Raw genomic sequence first — 23,342 nt, 5'->3', positions numbered from 1 at the left:
TCAAGTATCAGTGTTTTACTAAACTATTATATAGTATCATCCAACGCAAGAAAATTTGTACATGTTCGCGAAAAATATTATGCTGGCATTTTTATGTATCATTTTACAGAAATGCATGAAACTGCTGATTGGAGAGCTTTCGCTTATTAAAAACTTGTCTTAGAGAGTAATGATAAGTATCTTCACAATATCCAGTTATTATAATGATGTTTGTTCTGATCCTTTTGATTTTTGTTTTCTGATACAGGAAGTGAAATTGGGTCTTGTCTTGAAGAGCGCACTGGCTACCAAAGAGCGAAAGCAAGATGGCATATCAAGAAAGAGAAGGAAGTAGCTCATGGAGCGAGTACGGTCCCGTAGATGAAGGTTTTATGAAGACACTTCATCAAGTTTGGGCTTCATGTTAGTATGCTTTAATAATATTCATACCCACTTAGGATTAAATCAAACTATATGTTTTTTTCTACTACAAGGATTCAAAAGAATATAAAATACGTACGATCTTGTAAAATCGCTTAACTGGAGGAGAAAAAACTGTAAAATTAAAACATTTGGCGAATAAAATGCATTTTAACAAATTGTGCTTATGAAGAATGTAATGGTTACCATATTTTAGTATTTTGTGAAAATATATTTAGGGAGTGCAAATTTATCGTAACAGATTGCCGCGTGATTATACATGATTGCTCGTACAAAACTCTGTTCAAAGTAGTAATTTCCAGCTGGCCCTTGTACGACGTGGGAACGCGCTTTTACATCTGAGAAAAGGAGAGAAACACAATGGGCAAGGGATAAGGTAGGAGAATGAAATAAACAAGAACGAGTGGAGCAGTCATCTACTATGCTGTCGATGTTCGTGTTTACCTAACATTATTGGCTTTTATTAAAGTCAGGTTTCCTTCTGTTCTAACTTCTTTCCGCGTGGTTAGCTGACAGGGGAGAAGTAGACTGTAACGTCAAAGAGCATGCAGTTGAAAATAGTTGGTTTAAGGAACAGGAAAGTAGTCATGAATAAACCAATGTGCATATTATTGCAGTTCAATTTGTAGTGATAAAAATACCTGTTTCTAGAACTTAAATACGAACTCAGCAATAGATTTAGGATACCCAAATAAAGTGAAACCTCTGAATAACGAACACCGCTGGGACATGAATTTTTGTCCGTTACAGAGAGGTTACAGAAATTTAATTACCCCACAATGGTAATTGTATGCAGTAATAAACAGTAAATATTTTATGTATGAGCGTAAATACGTAAACTTCAATATGAAAATACTCTATTTAGTACGTATTTAAATTACTGAGAGGGATGCAGGAGAAATTCATTTCTGCAAAAGATAATGCGTGTATGGTAATTTTCTTAAGTACATGTCATCACCCTGGAAAAAAAAAGTAATCCATTAATTCACTTGTTATCTATGAAATTGTCGGGAAAGATGCAAGAGCCAGAGGAGAAAGGACTAAATTTGTTACGGAAGGGAAGATCTTTCGCATAGAATTCTTGGCCTTACGGCTGACCCTGCATGAGTGTTATTGCTTATTAAAGGTTTTCTAGGATTTTCACCAGAAAGCAGTTTATTGCGAGCAGGAAAGAAAACAAACAAACAAACAAACAAACAAAAAAAAAAAACTCAAGTTCATCTTGAAGCTGTTCTGTTTGATGATTCACCACGTCTAAACTCATGATAGATATACCTGTGGGAAAAACACTTTTCTGTCTACTGTAATATATCGCAGGTCCGAGAAAAATTCCTATCCGTTATGAAGAGGTTATTGAACGTTTGGGGGAAAAAAGGACTGTCCGCTTTCGTATCTGAGTGTGTCCGTAAAAGGGAGGGTTTTTCTTCCGTAAGAGAACATATATTTTTCCCGGGACAAAAAAATCTGTCCGTGTTATAGAGGTGTCCGTTAAGGGAGGTTTCACTGTTCATATTTTCGTGCGTAGTTCACGATTTCATTGTAGGTAGGAATTTGTAGTCTCAGTTTAACCTTAAATTAATAAAATAACGTTACACTTAATTTCTAATATGAATTCCTTCAACAGAGCAAAATTATCTTTAAACTTAAGAATGGTTAAACATGAGACTGACATGTACTCTAACAAAAGTGTATTAAAACACTATTGTTTGCTTTTCACGAAATCCTTTTATGCTTTGGAAAACACTGATCGTGTGTGCGAGAAGCACCACTCAAAGATCGTTCCTCTCTTATTATAGGAATATGAAGAAAGTAAATTTGTGGTAATCCTTACAAAATCACGGTACACTCTCACTTATCCGGCAGATATTAGACCAAATTATGCCACATTACTGAGTCGAAAGAGCCCAGTAATAAGCGTCGGATCGTAGAGTCTACTATATTTGGTTCTCAGAGGATTAAAAAAAAAAAAAAAAAATTACCGAAATCTTTATTTCATTTACAAACAAAACAGTAAAATGTATAATTAAATGTAATTAAATAGTAAACTAATCGCTGAGCAAAGTAAGCCGATTGTTATTATAACTAAAATCCTGTTACAGTTTCGGCTTACAGCGAACAAGTTTCGAACAAGTAGAAACGAAATTACATGGAATTGAAGATTTGACTTTCTTCAAAGGACTGTAGAAGGCATCAAGTTGCTGTAAACGGTATTATGATCTATACATCTATCGAAAACCATCTCTGTGATTGGGCGAGGTACTTATTTAAGCAGTTTTTCGAAATAAAGGTTTTTAAAAAAGTCAAATTTTCAATCCCGTGTAACTGTTCATATTCATTACAAATGCATCATTTCATGATCATAGAATTAGACGCCAAGGTACTTTAGATGTGCATTAACCCGTCCGTCTCATTGTGTTACAACTGCTGTAGAGGTCACAAAGAGAGTGTGGATGTTTGTAATGCTTTAGCGACCTTAGGCTAGTTTTAGACGGAAGCATTTCTCGTAGCAAAAATCGTATCATCGATATCCTACCGTGTAAAGTAGCAAATGCTATAGCATTTCCCATGTCATGGCATATCCTATGGCATTTCTTGTCAATAGAACCCTGCTCTATTTCGTAGCATTTTCCCCAGCATTTTTGCTCCGATTGCAGCGCCGTGGTGTGTTAAAAGGAAGCGAAAGATTTTGTGTCAAATATCCATGCTCTTTGTTTTGTGTGGAAAATTGAATTGTAGTAAAGAAAAATGAGTTGGAGTAGGGATACTATTATTATGTTGATTAAAATATATGAAGAACATCCTTGTTTGTACAAAGTTAAAAGCGTGCAGTTTCACTATACGGATCCACACAGAAATTCATTTAAAAAAAACTTTTCGTTTCATTTATTGTACCTTCAGTAATCATTTCTGAGGTGTGCTCTTGCATTCTCCGGTGCAGGTTCACTTTAACAGGTGGCAACGTGTAGTTTTACTATATGGATCCATAGTATAAGTAGTAGTAGTAGGAGAAGGAGTAAGTACTAGTAGATGTAGTAGTAGGAGGAGGAGGAGTAAGTAGTAGTAAGAGTAGAAGTAGGAGCACTTAGTAATAGTAACAGTAGCAGTAGGTGTAGTAGTAGTAGTAGCAGTAGTAGGAATAGGAGTAGAAGTAGGAATGGGTAGTAATAGTAGTTGGAATAGGAGTAGGAGTAGTAGTAGTAGCAGTAGTGGGAACGGGTTAGAAGCTCCGAAGGGGTTGGTTGGGTTCTGTTCTCGATACAAAATGGGGAAATTACAGACTTGCCAAAATTTTATGGCAGCTTATTGAAGATTACGTGCATTTCAGGTTCGACTTTAATTTCTATATTTCCACGTATATACGCATCTCAGATGTAAGTGCACACCATATTTCCATCACTTATACACTACTCTATTAAAATATTAGAAATTTCTTATGTAAATTTTAAAATCTATGGATCTGTATAGTATAACTGCACCGTTGAATGTCCTTTGTATCCAATAAGCATATGTGAAAAAGGGCTTTAGAAGAAATAGTGACTGAAATATCTGTTTTTAGGTTTGGAGCCATAATTGCGCTCTTCTCCAGTGATTTGTTTGCTACGTCACGTTAAAATGCTTATCAAAATGCTACCGTGTAAAAGCACAATATACGTTTGATGCCATAGAATATTATAGGAGATTTTTGGCAGCACATCTGCTACGAGAAATGCTACGATAAATGCTTTCGTCTAAAACTGGCCTTAGTTTGCTACACTCAATAGCAAATGTGATATTGTAAGTTTTCGTTTGACATGTAAATTCGAAATTTTCAATAATTTAACGTAGTGCCATTAATATATATATTGGGTTGGCAGCACTGTTAACCTGTAATATGGAATAGTATGTCCAGCAATATCCGTCTGCCAGTATTTGAATGATATCATTTATATATATATATATATATATATATATATATATATATATATATATATACAGGGTGTTTCAAAACAACACCGACAACGTTTGGGAGGTGATTCCTGACACCAAGATAAGACAAAAAGTATGGACCAACCTGGGTGTGCACAAATGCTTCCTTTCGCAGTTATAGGCTGCCGAAAACATGAAAAAATGATCTTTAAAGGTCCATAGCTCCAAAACTATGGGACCTACGTTATTCGGGTCAAGACTTCACTTAGAAACTAGTATGTGCTGTATCCAAATATCCAAGTTTCAGAATCTTGTAGTAATTCCGCAATAATTTTTATAGAGGTAGTTGGTGAGTACTTCAAATTACATGCCCGTAGCCAAACTCCCTCTATAAAAATTGTTGCGTTAGTATCTCAGGATTCTGAAACATTGATTTTTGGATAGCGCACATATTAGTTCCCAAGTGAAGTTTTGACCCGACTATGGTAGGTCGCATAGTTATGAAGCTATGGACCTTTAAAGTTCATTTTTTTTTTATGTTTTCGGCAGCCTATAACTCCGACAGTAAACATTTGTGCACCCAGGTTGGTCTATACTTTTTGTCTTATCTTGGTGTCACGAATCACCTCCCAAACGTTGTCGGTGTTGTTTTGAAACACCCTGTATATAAATAAAGGGGCCGAGTTGATAACCTCCACCTCCATCTTTTTTTAAGTCTGTTGAAAATAGGTGCCGTATTGATTTTGTGATAAGCTGAATGTATGCATTTGGTGTCTAAAGATAATATCCAAACGTTCTGATAGAAAATTAGCTCTTTATTGAATAGTTAACTTAGCTGTCTTTATCTTAAACGTACAGCATTTTCATTAATCAGATTTACAATTATTCTTCTGATTTAAAATGTGAAGGGACATTTTATGAAGATAAAATAATTTGTTCTTAGTATGTAAAATTAATTAAACAAATTTCTTTTCCTCCTTAGTACAGGGTTTGTCTGAAATATTGTTTTCGTTCATAGGACAACTCAGTGAATATTAGCTACCTCCATCAGATAACAGGGTGCACATCAAGGACGCATATTACATGTCATCCAGTGATAGGGTAATTTCAAAGGGGGTCCGGCGTCACTGGCAGATTTCTCCTTATGGCGGGCGGGAAAAGGCTTGGTTTCCAAGGACTGGCTCAGACACTGGCAGGACTACAATTGCTAACACACATTACATACAGTCTATCGATCAAGTAACTTTACAATGAGTGTTTGCAAATATGTATAAGAAAATAGGCCCGTGTCTTGCTGCACGTGGTCACAATTTTCAACATTCATTGTAGCCCAAGTGAATTTTACCATAAATAACTTTCTACCTGTTGGTGTACATGTGTGCCATATTGTGAGACTATTTGCCGTCCACTGCTGAGACTTTTCGAACACACTATATATATTTAATTTAACCATTTAATTTTTTTTTTCCTATTTTCCCCTTTTTATACACGAAAATTTATTAGTTTCAGTAAATTAGTTTCAAATGTCTGTCTGTTGTAAACAAACTATAGTTGACTTTCTGTCAAAGCATATTAAGCTGCTCTAAGATAACATTTTCATTTTATTTTTTAATTCTTCCTTAGACAAGAAATGTGATCAACTGCGAAGGATTCTCCGTGGATATATATTCTCTTGTAAAAATCCTTATGTCGCAGCACTTCATGTAATGGCTGCATGCAATGATTTCTATCATGGCAAGCAGAATTCTCTTGCATTTACAGGTAAGTGTCTTTTGACATCTTTAATAATTGTGTATCATATCGCATTATTTAACAGAGAAAAAAGATCAAAGAAGTAGAAGACCGTATTTTATGCCTATTTAATTTGGGTAACTAAAAATTAATGTTTCCTTTATGACCTTCGTATCTCCGTCTACAATTATAGCAGTATCTGGTATACACTGGTTATTTAGATATCAAATAGTTGTAAATTTATTGTAATACAGAAAATATGATGCATATCATATCGATTAGTTTCAAATTGCAATAAATCAACATTTCAGTGCTCTGCAATAGTGTTAAAATGTATATTTTATTTCGTCTGCTGATCCAATTAATTTCTGCGTACTTTAGTATCAGCGAAATGCCAGGTTCAATGTACTATTTCGATTGAGGAAACGTGACGTTTCGAAATTAAAATTTATGCAAAACGAAACGAACACATGAAGAAGTAGTTAATATTTTCGCTATACAACCGATTCCAGTGCATCCAAATTAAAAACTGAAAGTTAAGCTCACAATAACACGGAAATAGCGTAAACAAATGTTACTTAACACTGGAAAAAGCAAGATCCCACTTAGATAATCCGAAAACTGTAGTTCTGCTTCATGAATGTGCGATATCAAGGTGTCTATTAGCCACGAAATTAGAAAACGGTCATGAAAGTTAAGAAATGTAGCTTTTGGATCACGATTTTTTTATCTGTACAAATATATGTAGAGGCTGGAAAATTTTGTTCTATAAAACGTCAAAATTCACCGCCATAAATGTGTATGGTCGGCTTTACACACTACCAAATCGCAAGCAAAGCACGCTTCTATCGCATGTATGAAAATTCGGCCTAATTCGCACCCAAATTCGCTCCTGAGATTGTCCTTCAGATGACATCATTGAACAGTAGCGATTCAAATCGCATCGCATCGCCGAAACCTCGTACGCATCTAACCAATTTATTCAACTGCCGCGAAAAGTAGGGTAAAACAATATTAGCCAACTTAAAAGAGAGATAGAATCCATCTGTACAACTTTTTACAATCAGTGTGACATTTTTAAAGGATTGCTAAGGATTTGTCAACATGTACGTACCTATTTGTATTTAGATATGTAATTTTAAAATTAGTAGATTTATGAGTGTTTGCTGTTGGTTAATTACTAAACAAAACAGACTATACAGTGAATATACTGAAAGTGATGTGAGAAGACACTTAAGTTTTTATCCCTCCAGGGAACAGACTTTGCAAATAGAGATAAAGGTAAGTGTTAAAGAATATAGGTACTGTTATTAATTCTTGAATGTTACGAGATTTTATGGTTCAGTAAAGAAAAGGTCACGAAAAAGTCACGAAATTTCATTTTGGAATTTCAGTAGACACCCTGGATATTGAGAATCAAACCCGATATCAGTAATACTAGTGCGATATAGCCGAGGCATTTGACGAGTGTTCCTATTTCGAATACTTCATGTTTCAAGAACGAAACACTTTGTTTGAATGCGGTTTTGATTTCATTTTCTGTTACAAGAAGTAAGAGTTATAGTTACGAATACATTATATACAGAAACTTAACTTTCAAGTCTAGCAGAACCAAAGAGTGAAAAAATACTAGACAGAAGTTTGATCATGTGTCATTGTCAGAATCAATATGAATAAAGTTGCACGTGAGAGGTTTCTCTGTAATATTTATTTTTGTTTTTTGCTGTCATTTCTTTCTACTCTACACTCTAGTGACGAACAGCTGTGGCCTCGAATGTTAAGTTTCCTTATTTAGTCTGTTCAATGCCGTTTTGTTTTTTCTTTATTTTGTTATCTGTTGTAAATTTTAAATAACTTTAAGTACATTTTCTCTGTGTAAGAGTGCTTCTTCTTTTAACTTTAAACAGAGTTTTGCAAAATTCTCTGATTTAACACACGGAACACAAATTAGGATGAACAGTATAATCCATCCTTGCGCAGATTGGTGATTTGGCACAATATAACCTATATTCTTATTGCTTTTTTTTCTCTCTAAAAATTCTAGTTCGTAAAATGGACCCTAGACCTTCTCAAGTAACTCTGGAAGTCATGATTTTGCCAGATGTTATTGCCTCAGAATTTATTAAAACGTAGTATTTTCTCTGCTAGCTTGAGAAATATGCACGTGTACACTTCTCCAAAATATATTTGCACGTCTGAATTTTCGAAGTTCCTTAAACTAGGGACTTTGCAACAGCGCATTCGAAGGAGGGAGTCAGACTAGTGAACCATACTCAACACACTTCGCTGTTTATTTCAGATATTCATCTCTTATTGTGTTACTTCATGTAATGTTACTTTCAGAAGAAAATCGTACCTTAGCAGCAAATGTAGTTAAAAAACATACGCTTTCAAAAAAAAAAAAAAAAAAAAAAAAAAAAACCGTAAAAGACAAGGAGAGTTGCTAAGGAGTTCCTTCGCTATCAGGACAACTGCAAAGTATTTTAACAGTTGATTCAATAGCCGTGCATGTTAAGTTCCTCCTTTGTGTTCGGATTCAAATTTTTTGGAACATGGTTCATATTCCATTGAGTGCTATTGTGTATTTATTTATTTATTTTTAAATTTTGCACCGCTTATTTCCTTTCGATTTAGAAAGTCGTTCATCACTGTTTGTATCGGACGATTTTCCAAACACCAAGAAAACGAGTAAATGAGCACTTTTCTTTTTTTTAAGGGTACATAGATAGTACTAAATTATACTAAAATGAGTTAAAGCGTTTATTCTTGCCAGTGTGCGAATTGACGGGTGATGCCAGAGATGTCTCCCTGGCAAAAAATATTCCCCCTTGAGGAAAAAAATGTTCATCCCTGGCAGGAATAACTTTTCCCTTCTAGAATTTTTCGAATGTTCATAAGAATAAAGACAGAGATCAACTTTTATTTTGTAGATAAGAGTACTACAATTAGAATAATCTTGTTAAGGAGATTGACAAGTTTCAGTAGACACCGTGAATTATTTAATGTTGTAATTACAAATTTATAATTAATATTTTTGATACAAAGTATTTGTGTTTTAAGTAGTATTCATGTACACCTGTTTTCAAAATTTAAACCAAAACCAACCCATACCCTACACTAGGTAGACCTATGTTCTGACTTTTGCGTAGTGGCAAAATCTAAGCACATTTGCCAAGGACGCCGATACACTGCTTTTGGACCCCGCAGGAAATCTAATATACTAACAACTGGTACTACTGAAAATAGGCTACCTATCGTTTCCGAAAAGACTTTAATTCAGATTAGACTTTTGAAATTAATCTCATATCATTGACTCTTACAACAAGTTGTGTACGCCTTCTGTACGTATCACTGTTACCGTTTAGAAATAACACTATCTCTCATGATACTCATTTAGTCAGCACTCTTTTGATAAACTTCCTTACGCCAACTTACGAATGGACCTCTAACGTTCTTTTAGGCACTTTCTATATTTGGTTCTTCCACAATTTTATTCAAATACTATATCAACTAATATCACTTAAGAGCACTTCATTTTTCGTTTTTTTTTTTTTGGGGGGGGGGGAGGGAGAGAAAGAAAATTGTGTGTTTTCTTTAACAAAGTTTTCTGTATTTGCTAAGGTACTACTTACATTAAATTACAAAAGAGAAAGTGAGTATTTTAAACAGCAAACTGTGAACTGTGTTCGGAAGTCTCGTTATTTTTTCCCGTTATCCCCCTCCCCCCTCTTATTACTTCGAATGGATTGTTACCAAACTAACAGTTTTGAGGGACTTGGAAAAATTTCAGTCGCGCAATTGTTTTGGAGAAGTGCAGGAAAAAACTAATGAAATATGAGTTTGTAAAGTTTAGATATGAAAAGCACACCTTATTAGACTTCCGACTCACAAGAGCGATTTGTTCCTTTCTTCTATTAACATAAGAGTTTAGTGTACGGCAAAAAATATTAGACATGCTTGAGTTGTTAATTGAGGAGTATGGGATGAGCAAAATACTGTCACTGTGTCCTTTAGCCTTATGGAATTATATGGAGATCTAACGGTAATTTACGTTCTGTTCGGTGTAATACTACCAAATACTGTATGCACTTAATAATAACATTAAAAAAAAAATCATTTATGAGAAAACAAAGAAATTAATAAGGTGACTGACCCTTTATGGTGGGCAGCAAAAGGCGTGGTTTACAAGGGCGCCTCAAACACTTGCAAAACTACAGTGTACTGTCACACCTTACATAGTCTATCGATTAAATACCTTTACAATGAATATATGCAAATATGTATGAGAAAATAGAACTGTGTTTTGCTGCTGGAGTCACCATTTTCAACATTCATTGTAGCTCCGGTGAATGGTAATATAAATCACTTTCTACCTGTTGGTATACATGTGTACCACACTATAAAACTATTTGCTGTCTGCTGCAGAGAGACTGTTATGGATGGTGCGCAAGTTCCTTGTTTATAAATATATTAGGTGTTACATGAAGTGTCTTAAAATCGTTAAACCATTCTTTTGTCAGTTTTTTATTTGTACATTATACCAGTTTTAAGCATTTCTGTTATTTATTTAGGTGTTACATGAAGTGTCTTAAAATCGTTAAACCATTCTTTTGTCAGTTTTTTATTTGTACATTATACCAGTTTTAAGCATTTCTGTTATTTATTTGTAGTTATGTCCGAATTTTCTTCGTGGATATTCGAGCAGATCTCAACTGGACAAGTAGATACAAGACTTTATCTTACAAAAGATGTGAAGATAGACTCTTATAGGACAGTAATTAAACAGCGGAACACGACTCTATTAAAATTAGTTTGTAAGACTTACGAATTGGAAAAAGACAAGGAAGTGTTTATGGAATCTATCCAATATGAACTACTCATGAAGAAATATAAGGAGGTAAGCAAGTCTGGTTATTATTGGGATGTAAATGTTTTACTGACTTACTAAAAGAAGATAAAAAGTTTATATGTATAACATACAGGGTTGACCTGTGATATTGAAACACCCTTGTAACTTTTAAACTAATGTATAGAAAATTCTCAAATTTCTTTGGATGTAAATATCAGCAGAGGAACATTGTTTTGGCATACTTTGCAATATCAGTAGGTTAATAAGTGTTTTCAACCTACTATAAAGTTGCATTATTTCAGGCGGCACTGTATCAGAATATTACACATTTAAAATTTACATGTTAAACAAAAATGAATAATACCACACAATTATTCAGTGTTACGAACTCGGAGCTCTACAGTATCAAAGCATCCAAACTTTGCAAACTTTTAGAACAGTATTAACGGAAGTGAGACGGATGAGGCGCTGCATATCCGAAGTATCTTAGTGTCGAATAATATGGTCATGACATAGATGTATTTCGAATAAATACAAAAGAAAAATTGGGGGTTTGAAAATTTGAACTTTTCAAAGGGCTTTATTTGAAGAAAGAAAAAAAAAGTGCTTACGTAAGTATCATATCCAATCACATAGGTAGCTTTTAATATTCATATAGATTATAAAGCTATCAACAGCAATTAAGTATCCCAAACTGATCAGGAAATACAAAAATATGGGCAGAAATTGCTTTACTGCTTAAAATGGCCTATTATGGTAACATTTTAGGCTGATCGTTGTTCTCATTTGCTTCTATAACATTACAGCGATGCGATAGTTGATAGTTATATATATATATATATATATATATATATATATATATATATATATATATATATATATATATATATATATATATATATATGTATGTATGTATATATCGGGTGTTGCAAAATAAGTGTTACAACTCTTGGGAGGTGACTCCTGCCACTGAGACAAGAAAAGAAGTTCTCTTCAACTTTCTGCTATCGGACATAGTTTCAGATCTACAAGGTGCCAAAAGCGTGGGAAAATGACTTTCGGACGCCAATAGTTCGGAAACTATCCAACATAAAGAGGGCGGGTAAAAAATTCACTGAAGAAGTCATACCTGCTCTATTGAATTTTGTATGTTTCACAATCCTACCGTGCACGCGCAAGGGATTCCCCAAAGGAACGTAGGGAGTCCCGGATAATCTGCCAAATAAAACTTGGTCTAAATGGATATGAATTGATAAGCTTTCTACCAGGTAACAATAATTCGTTTGTCTTAAGTCGATATCTGGATCAAATACAAAATGACGGACACCTTCATGCCCGTTGTGTGTGGTTGCATAATCGCCAGGTACGGATGCTGGCCAACAGTGACGTTCTGTGTAATAATTGTAGCGAATTTGTACTCAAATGCTCTAGAAAGACATCTGGAGTTTCGGTAGAGCATAACAGATGAAGCAGGGTGATTCACATGTATGGAAACACTTAACGAAAAATGCCCAGAAATGCACTCATAGTCAGTAAACGTGAGTTCAAAGCGTCGGAAATGTAAGGATTAGCGTCAAGAACATGAAAGCCATTGCCAATTCACCAATAATATTCCTTCAAACCGATGCAATATGATGTGCACGGTTGCATACCAATAAGGATGCAACAACTGAGGCCAAGTTGAAATTGTGCAATTGGACTCACATGAATGTCACTAGTGGGATCGCATGATCGATATTGAAATGTGGCCAATGTGTGTGTTGATATCAACATGTAGCTAATGAACAAATGTCAACATGTCGCACTACTGCTGGGACATCGTCCCATGTGCGAAAAATAAGAAAATAACTACTCGGGTCTTGAATTTGAGGCCTTGGGCTCCCAGTAGGATTGGAAACTGCAACCACGCGAGCAAAAGCGAGCGCTTTAGCCCTGAGGTTCGAAGGAGCCTCACTTTCTCTGTATTGAGGAGTACCCACTTTATTTGGCAAGCCCTCTTGTACAGCCTCCCAAAATACTTGTGTGTTTCATTTTGTTACTCCTACTGCACAGTTGTAAACAATCAGAGCTTTAAGATGTTTCTTGCAATTTCTCATGTCGTTTTATTTTCCATATGTATGGTGGTCCAGCTGTAGTGTTAAATGTGCCAAATCGGTTCATTTTCGTCTTTGTCTTGGCATGTGCATTGCGGGTAAGATACGAATTTCTGGAGGTATTTTCCTATATTTCGAGTACGTCATATGTCTCAGAAGACGTGGGACACGATACAAGTTTGTTACTTCCACGCTCTATCAGAATTTGAACCATGCATTAAGAGATTTCTTTTCATATGTGTCGACTGTGGGACAATGTCCCAAACAAAGGGAACATTGATACAATCGTGTTCTAGTTACGTTCTACCAAAAAATGCACCAGATTTAATAGCAGAATGTACAACGTTATTTCCCTAGTTTTCGCACGTGAGACGGTGTCCCAGCAGTAGTGCAGCATGTTGACATTTGTCCATTATCTACATGTTGATATCAACAACCGTGCACATCATATTGCATCGGTTTGAGGGAATATTATTGGTGAATTGGCAATGGCTTTCATGTTCTTGACACTAATCCTTACATTTCCGACGCTTTGAACTCACGTTTACTGAGTATGAGTGCATTTCTGGGCATTTTTCGTTAAGTGTTTCCATACATGTGTATCACCCTGCTTCATCTGTTATGCTCTACCGACACTCCAGATGTCTTTCTAGAGCATTTGAGTACAAATTCGCTACAATTAATACACAGAACGTCACTGTTGGCCAGCATCCGTACCTGGCGATTATGCAACCACACACAACGGGCATGAAGGTGTCTGCCATTTTGTATTTGTTCCAGATATCGACTTAATACAAACGAATTATTGTTACCTGGTAGAAAGCTTATCAATTCATATCCATTTAGACCAAGTTTCATTTGGCAGATTATCCGGGACTCCCTACGTTCCTTTGGGGAATCCCTTGCGCGTGCATGGTAGGATTGTGAAACATGCAAAATTCAATAGAGCAGGTATGACTTCTTTAGTGAATTTTTTACCCGCCCTCTTTATGTTGGATAGTTTCCGAACTATTGGCGTCCGAAAGTCATTTTCCCACGCTTTCGGCACCTTGTAGATCTGAAACTATGTCTGATAGCAGAAAGTTGAAGAGAACTTTTTTTCTTGTCTCAGTGGCAGGAGTCATCTCCCAAGAGTTGTAACACTTATTTTGCAACACCCTATATATATAAATGTAATTACAAGTAATAGCAATTACGTAATTTTATACAGTGTTTTACAATGTTCATCATAGGAACGGTTTGATATACCAAATTATGGCAAACGGCATTATGATCTTTTTTGATCTTTACATTAATTAAAAGCCATGTATATGATTGAACATGCTACCTCAGTAAATAATGTTTCGAAATGGAACCTTTGGAATAAATTGTGTAACTTCAGATTCAAATTCATGTAACTTTGTTTTTATTTATTAGAAATTCGTTGTATGATGGTCATAGTATTCAACAATAAGGCACTTTCGATGTACATTGCCATGTCCGTCTCACTTCCATTGTTACTGTTGTAGATATCTCCAAAATTTGGATGTTTGTGATATTGTAGTGTCCTTAGTGTTTAACACTGGAAAATAAGTATTATTGTAAGTTTTCATTTAATATGTAGATCTGAAAATTCTTCAGGTTCATATTTTTTGTTGTAGAATAACTTTATCTATGATTGTGGTAAGTTACATTTTATTATCTCCTTTCACTTATGAATAAACAAGCAAAAGAAAAATAGTAAATTTTGTATTATTTTTAGTAAGGCAGGCTCTTAATGATTTAGTTTAAATTCAAGTAGTAAGGATGAAACTTTTATTTTTTTTAATCAGTGAAGAGGGAGAAATTAACCCTACTTTAGGGGACGAGATGCATTGTTCGTTGCTGATTGATTTTAATCCTAAGCACTGACGACTGCAGAAAAGCCTCAAAGAAAATATATATAAAATTTTACCAAAATTCAATAATATTTACAAAAGTTATCGCGGAATTTTCATTTTTAAATCCTTGTTGCCCACAGCATAGAAATAAAAGACAAATTCTGACCAAAGTATATACTATCTAATAAATAATAGCGTTACAGTTTCAGCAAAGAATCTTTACCTTCATCAGATAATTTGTCTGATGAAGGCAAAAATTCTTTGCCGAAACTGTAACTCTATTATTTATTAGATAGTATATGCTGTGGTCAGAATTTGTCTTTTATTTCATACAAGAAGTCCCAAAGCTAGAGTAAATGGTACTCAGATATAAACATACAAAATATTTTGTCTTCATTTATAAGGTGCCATTAAGTGAAAAGGTCTATTTCAGTATATCCCGAGACACGTGTTATATGAGAAAGTTACTTTGTGTGCTATGTATACCTACAGGTGTATGTGACATTTTTGTGGCAGGCATCAGCGCATGCGCATTGTCCAGGTGGCGAAGGATTATTGATTAAGCACTTTATCTTTCTTCCCCCAGATACAGTGATGCTATGTGACTGAACAAAGGTGTTACTAAAGAACAGTGACGTATTAAACGTTTTCTTCTTCTCATCTTAAATGAGATTGTCTATAATAATCACTGTCACATCAAGAATGTACGGTAATTTGTCAATTATCCTAACCGCTAATCGTTTTTCAGAATGTTTCGTCCAGCACGAAATCGTGAACACCTGTTTTGTCCGATACACATTTTTCATCGTAATACCTGCATTCTTTTTTAAACGTACGATGGATGAGTACTTTCAGCGTACCATTGTCACATTAGTAAGCTATCTCCATTGTTTAGTCATACATCATGTTGCGTCCAGGGGAAGTAAGCGAAAGTGTTTAGTCAAGTTCTTCGCCACCTGGACAACAATGCGCATGCGCTAATGCCCCGCCACAGGAATGTCACATACACCTGTGGATGTACACAGCGCACAAAGTAACTGTTTCATGTAACATGATGTCAGCATATTTTAAAGTGGACCTTTTATTTGATAGCACATTACTATTCCTTTAGTCTTACCAATATACTCTTGCCATTAGTTTTGTTGTTTCTAGTAAACTTTTATCTGTTTACATCCTGGTAACACTAAACTGCGCGATGACGTAATCCAGCAGCCAACTTGGTGTCCACTTAGACGATTGGACGATTCTCAACTTCTTCTGTTTTTTTTTTTAATTTTTCCCCTTCCCCTTTCCCTCCCTATCTGACAAATTTTAACAAAAGAGCTCATAGTGTAGTTTTTATATAGTATTGTAATTATGTTTTCAGTAACTACACTTGGTGGTAATAGCTAAAAATTATATTGTAAAGTATGTGTTCTTAACTTTTTTTTTTTTTTTTTTTTTTTCAGTATACATGTATCATGTACGTTATTTAAATATCAGTGACTGATGACTGATTACATTTAATTAATTTTTTGACTACCTTACTTTTTCAGGTATGCTATAGTGTTATAGCTCTAAATTTGTATGAACGATTTACGATAGAAGATTTTCTTATTCCATTGTTATTCCAAGATAAAATAGGTATTGTTGAAGATTATCTTAATGAGTATCCGCCAGTGAGAAGAAGCGTAGTGGAATATCTGGACAATCTATTGGGTTTCAGTGATATAATGAATGAAGCAAGTAAGATTGCTAAGTGAGTATCATTGAGTGTATAAGTTATTATTATTGGTGTGCATACATACAAAGAAATCTGTGAAATAATTTTGTTATTTGATCCGTGAATAAAGGTAGTGCGTGCGGTCCCAGGTTCGAGTTCCAGTGGAAACACTCGGTCGAAAAGTGTAAAAGCTTTTTCAGGCCAGCCATCCTGAGTGAGGTTTTCCTGGTTTTTCCTCATTCACGTCAGTCAAATGCTGGGATGGTACCTATAGTAATATATTCCATTGTACAAGCTTTTCTTTTAGTAGACTTAAATCAGATTTAAACTATTCACTGAGCAAAACAATACGTTTATTGTAAAATGAGAGATAGTGTCTGATGAAACCAAGTGGATAGTTGGCGAAACAGTTACACGTTAGTAATTTTACAATAAGCTTATTGTTTTGTTCAGCGAGTATTTTAAATCGAACTAATATATAGATCCCAGGCCGCTTCCTTCCGTTTCCTCAAATAGTGATCACCGAGGACGTCATCCCTCATACAAGACGGGCTAACATGGCCATAGATACCGAAAACACAGAAATCTAAGTCATAATTCCGTGAATAAAGGGTTGCAAAGTTCATAGCGCGTTTTCAACCGTACAATGGATGAACTGGGTCTGTTAGACTCCCGACATGGGGGAAATCGATATTTTTTCGTAGTTTTTAATCTGCGCCAACAGGGGCTCTACATATTAGATAATGTCTGCAGAGGGTAGGAATGCATACGTGGAACTTCAGTTGCTGTTAGTTTGTGCACAACGAAATGTTTAATTTGCATTTGGTCTGTGAGACCCAACTCGTCTGCTTCCGTTATCTTCTTGAGTTTCTTTATGCTTATTCATGTAATCTTGTTTGTATCTTTCGTGGAAACTTTTTAGACATTTCTTGCGTAGGCTATAACCAAAAAGAAATGTACATTTTTGTATTTTCCTGAGTGTACTTGCAGTGGCCGGAGTGCTAGACCTAACGTGAATAGGAATGAAAACATGTACGCTATTTTATAACCACCTGAAAATATAAAATGTCAAGGTAGAACTTATCGTTTGAGAATAGTAATTGTGAAAATTTTAAAAGAAAATAAAATTGGTTTGTTATCGTAAATTGTAAGAAGAAAAGAAACTATGTTTCACATGTTCAGTTAACAAAATATGATCTGGGTTTCCTAGATCTAGCCCGTTCTTTCGTGTAACGTTTTCTAACCCGTCCGTTGTAGGGTTAAAGTAAATATCGTTTCAAAATATTTCCGCGTCACCGCTGAAATTCTGAACATGCGCAGTCACTTCCTTCATCTATAAGGCAATCGAGATGCAGTTGTGAGGACAGTCATATGTTTTCTCCTTGTTGAGAATGTGTGAAAATGTTGAAGACTATCGAACGACCCGCCGACTGTGAAGTGAGGCCTCTATTTCGTTTCTTGGATGCAAGAAACATCACAACAGCAGACATTCATCGTCAACTATGACTTGTATGGGACGAATGGGATGAGTGCGGGAATGGCAAGGCAGTAGGTCAGAAAGTTCAATGAAGGTCATTATAACGTGCATAATGAGCCGCGGAGTGACCGACTGTCTATGATCACGGATGATTTGGTGCGTGTGGTTGACGAAAAAATTCGCGAAGACAGATGGTTCACAGTAACTTCGCACCCTCAGAATAAGACTGTCTAAATCTGAAAGGTCATTCTTTTTTCTGTTTTTGGGAATTGTAACGTTATTTCAATATGTATAGTATTAATTATTGTAGGGAAATCTTTTCTTAAATACATACAAATTACAATTATTATGTAATGAAACTGATAATTTAAAACCTATTTTGAGTTATGACAGTCTAATTTTGGGATGTAACTTTCATGTATCACTATATTGACGATCAGTCCTTTACAGAATTGTGGTAATTAGGATTTCGAAAATTGTGCATGGTTGCCAAAAATATATCTCTGTTGAACTCAGGTACAAACGATTCGGCAGTGCCTTAACTTTATGATATTTTGACGAGACATGGATGTCACAGACAGGGTTGGCTGGTTTAAACCAACTGGTTTTTTCAAAAAAATACAATTGGTTTAAACCAAAAAGGAAAAATGTTCGTAAAAGTGTAAGTGTTCGTAAAATCTTGATGAGCACACATTTGTGGGTTATCGCGTGTCACTCCCGCATTTTATTCCTGTTATATTCAGACCTAGTTCCCCATTTATTACTCAAAGAGATTATACTACAAAAGCAACTTTTTTTTTTTATAAGTTTATGAATGTTTCTTTTGTGATTTTTTTAGTTTGTTATTATTGTTATGCAGTTGCAATCAAAGAAAAATTCTAAATATTATTTCGCTTTAATAATGTTTACTATTGTTAAAATACATCGAAATACCGTACTTTTTTTAAGGGGGGGGGGGGGTCATACAAATCCCACGAGAGGCATTCACTGAAATCAGAAGTATCTTTGGTATCTACGTATTTATGTATAAATGGGTCAGAGCCAAAGTGGACTCAAATAATTATTATCTTTATTCACTTTTCTTACTGATATGCAAATTAAGTCGTTGTATTTCTTTAACTTGGACTAATAAAAGTCGTAGTGAACTAACTTGGACTTAATTAGTTCCTCTTTACTCTGCAATATTTTGAAATTGTCCATATGCAATTCTGTGTAATGGTTTCACTTGTGCAACTGTTTATCTTTTTGTCCTTCTCAAATGACTCTTGACAATTTGACAATTATATTAAAAGTATGTAAAGATCAGTACAACGTATCAGGAGTCCTTCGTGAGTGAATCGGCAGACGTATCACATTTGTGGCCAATTAGTCCCGGTTTCGAGTTCAAATGGAGACAATTGGTTTCGGATGTAAGTCAGAAACGGTTTGGACTCCGCTTTAAGCTTATGTGACCCCTTCCAGCACAACCCGGTTGTTGCATAACAACACCAAATTGAAACAAACATATTTCTGTCCATATGTGATACAAATGCATAGGGCAAATTATTTAAACAAAAAATTTTTTTTTGATTTTTCAATAAAAAACATGGTCTTTACCAACCCTGGTCACAGATCACTCCTGAATCGGAGAAGCAATCCATGGAATGGAGTTACTGAACATCCGCAGTGAAGCAAAAATTCAAGCAGACAATGTGTACCCGCACGATTTCCTGGGACAGACAAGGCGTTTTGCTTATTGATTTTTTGCTTAGGAATGAAACAGTGAACAAGTACACGTATTGTGCAATGCTACGAGAACTACGTTGTACGATACAGAACAAAACACATGAAAAGCTTTCGCGTGTAATTGTCTTGATTCATGACAGCGACCCACACACAAAAACAAAGCCAAGGCCTTATCGCATTATTTGGTTGGGCATAAATTTTGATCATTCTCCGTGTAGCCTTGAGCTGGCGGCCAATACTTAACTTTTACGGTGGATTTAATCATGTATGTCTTGTATGCTTCTCACATCAGGTCTTAATTTGTTTGTCTATACTGTATTTGGGGCTTATTGGGAAACATAGTATCTCAGTAGTGTGTGCTTATCTTGGCGGCCAATAGTTGTAAATTCGGTTCCAAGCCATGCAACTCGAGCATTTGATTTCTTTTTTAACTTCCTACATATTTTTGAATATGAAATATGTATTAAATTCCCAACATTTTCAGCAACTTCACTCATTCATGCATTTACTTATTCTTCAACGTATCTCATAGTAGAAGTAATTCTTCAAAACTCTGCATTAAAATGTCCTATTTTTGAATCGGGATGGAATGTTTAATTACGATGTAAGATTATTATTATTGGAAACAAAATTTATATCTGTTAAATTTTAGGTACGTTGTTCCTGTAGGATTTTACACAATTGCTGTTGTATTAATATATTATATATGTAATTTTCTTTCAGCAAACTTGAGATTCCCAATGTCAAGTTATCGAAGCTGCATTACAAGCCATTCAGTAAATTGATAGCTCGCTTAGCAAAAGTATATGATCTACCTCCTGATTCCTGCAAGAATTTGAATAGAAAAAGAAGCGAAGGAGCCTTGCAATACTTGATTCGCCGACGATACATAGAACAAGATATGGGTACGTTATTATTATTATTATTATTATTATTATTATTATTATTATTATTATTATTCGTATGGACTAATGAAAGTTATATACTTTTGTTGACATATATTAATTAAGAATCCACATTTGGATACATTAATTTTTGTGGAACATAAAATTTCTTTCATTATTTTTGATTTTATAGGCAATGTAAAAGACTGAGGCTAAACTTAATCCATTTCATAATTTTATCTTTTATTACTTCATAATTTACATTGTACCTGTTGAAATATTGTCTTTTGAAGGGGTCGGCGTGCCGAAAGAAACTATTTTTAATTCAAAATATAATAAAATGAGTTCAGTGCAAGTGATGTTAGATTTAATAATTTTCAGTTATTGTTTGTATCATATATTTAGATATGCTTATTTAGTTCTTTTCTCGTTTTTTACCTAGAAGCCGCGATGGCTTAGTGGTAGAGAGTTCACCTCTGGTGCATGGGGTTTTGGTTCGATTCCAACTCGCGCCAAATGAACTTTATGGTGGACAATCACCGTGTGTGGGGTTTTTCTTGGGGTTCTCCCGTTTCCTCCCACTTTCTTCATTCCACCATTTCATTCATTTCTCATCATCACCGTCTTCTTTAGGCTAGCCGATATAACCCTAAGATAAAACTTAAAGGTTTCATTTCATTTTTCATCTTTCAACACCAACTTGTCATGATCCTAGGCCGTCATCAATTTCCGAAACAGTTATCCGTATCGGCTGATTGCCGTTCGTGAGATCACTTTTTTCTTTCTTTCTTTAACATTGTAATAATTCTTTTATCAACATACTTATTAGTATATCTTTTGAATTAATTGCGGTCTATTTAGGAACAAAAGAAACATGCAATAAAAATTAAAAAAAAAAAAAAAAAAACAACTAAAGAATGACAATGACTGACTGACTGATCAGAGAATCTAATCTAAGTAAAGTTTACCGTACCGGTGTTAGGCCCAGCTATATGAAGTATTTAGTGTGCTTTTCCTTTTCCTCAATATATATAAAGTATGTAGCCCAGGGACAAATTCATGAATAGAAGACAAAGCATGTCATTGAAAATATATGATAACCAAGATTTTAACGTACTTTAGAAATGAAGATATTGTACCTTATGTTGCGTAAAATAAAGTGAAATCTTTAACGTTTTATACTTAAGAAGCGTTGGATATGTCTTCCTGTGGTGATTACGAACGTAAAGTCGGTAATCTTGCTCTTATAAGACATGTTATGACAAACATATCAATGTCGATAGTTAACTATAGCCATTGTACTTTTGGCAAAGCTCTGGTAAACCCTGTAGTAAGAAGGAGAGGGATCATGTAAAACGTATGTTTAACATAACCCAGAGGAAGGAGTCACATGGTGACTTACAGGGGTAGGAAATTAGTGTGAATTTTTGTTTCGTACAAATTAGTAAGGCAACGTAGTACCACTCGGAAAATAGAAATAGTGCTTAATAAAGAATGAAATTTATACATGCATAATAATAAAATAATAAACAAGAAAAATAAACTTAAGAAAAAGTATATACTATGAACTATTGTAAAATTGAAAAAGTGATAAATATAAATATGTAAATATATGGTTCGGATTGAGTGTAGGGTGGTGGGATAATTACATAGTTCTAAGACAAATAGAACTGTTCCCACAGAGGAATGACACTGTGAATGTTTTCTTGTCTCTTCATAAGCGATGCGGATGAGTCTGAGAAATGGATTTTTAGAACATGTACGCGGAAAATGTGGTCAAATGTATGCTATAGGACAGTTAGACAGGGAATATTAGCACAGCAAGAGTATCGGTGGATATTGATGCATATCGAAAGGAGAATTAAAGAGGTTTGCTGATATATAGGGCTGAAGCGTGGATTCATTTACGGGTGTAAATGGATCTGGAAGAAACATAAACACTTAAATTGTGGAATGTGTATTCTTTGTAGTGAGAAGTTGGAAAGTTAAATTGGTGTTGGATACAGAATACATTTTACATCTGTGTTTCTAGTATTTCTTGTCTGGTGGTATAGTTCTCATAAGGTGCGAGTGAAAGCTAAAGCACCTTCCGTACACGCTTTTCAGATTAATTCGAAAAGCTTTTTTTCTTTCATGTAAGATGTTCAGTATGGAGTGAACAAAATACATTACTTCTTCTAGGAAATGGAGAATGGAATTGTGAGAAATGCGGAAATTTCCAACTCTGTATTGTGGAAGTGCGAAGAACTTTACACATTATGTCCTCACTAAAATCCACAAATTGGAAACCCTGGGAGACCTAATGTTCTTAGTATTAGGAGCTGAACGCATTTCCACTTCCTTTAGTTGTCACAGCCAAACTTTCCAACTATGCCTAAAAATAAAAGTCGCTTCCAGCTTTAGTTTCTTCTATCCCGATGATGTACTACCTTCTGAGATATCACTTTATTCTACATCAATATTCCGTTCACTTATCACCTCAGCGTCCTTAAAAAATTGCTAAATATGCACACGGAATTTCTAAGTCCAGCGCGAGTTTGAAATCGGCCAGTTTACTCTAACCAGGAATACCTTCACATTTGAAAATAATCACAATCTTCAAATCAAGGGCACTCTCATGAGCACGCGCGTGGCTCATTTACATGATAATCGTTTGTGATGAGACACTTGGAACAACAATTCACCGCCTTATCCAC

General features: G+C 35.0%; 1 protein-coding gene across 3 annotated transcripts in view; it reads left to right on the top strand.

Moving 5' to 3' along the window:
* The window catches only part of Nbr (exonuclease mut-7 homolog), a 134,975-nt gene that overhangs the window by 20,164 nt on the left and 91,469 nt on the right, over positions 1–23,342 (top strand). For all 3 annotated transcript variants that reach the window (XM_081765485.1, XM_081765483.1, XM_081765484.1), the window contains exons 2-6: positions 248–402; positions 5,950–6,087; positions 10,728–10,954; positions 16,394–16,596; positions 20,486–20,667. In XM_081765485.1, coding sequence (XP_081621611.1) covers positions 306–402; positions 5,950–6,087; positions 10,728–10,954; positions 16,394–16,596; positions 20,486–20,667 — 847 coding nt within the window. In that variant the 5' untranslated portion in view covers positions 248–305. The remainder of the gene's footprint in view (positions 1–247; positions 403–5,949; positions 6,088–10,727; positions 10,955–16,393; positions 16,597–20,485; positions 20,668–23,342) is intronic.

Source organism: Thermobia domestica, chromosome 7 (assembly GCF_964235325.1).
Source record: "Thermobia domestica chromosome 7, izTheDome1.hap1.1, whole genome shotgun sequence".
Lineage (NCBI taxonomy): Eukaryota > Metazoa > Arthropoda > Insecta > Zygentoma > Lepismatidae > Thermobia > Thermobia domestica.
This window is presented reverse-complemented; position numbering and strand designations above follow the sequence as displayed.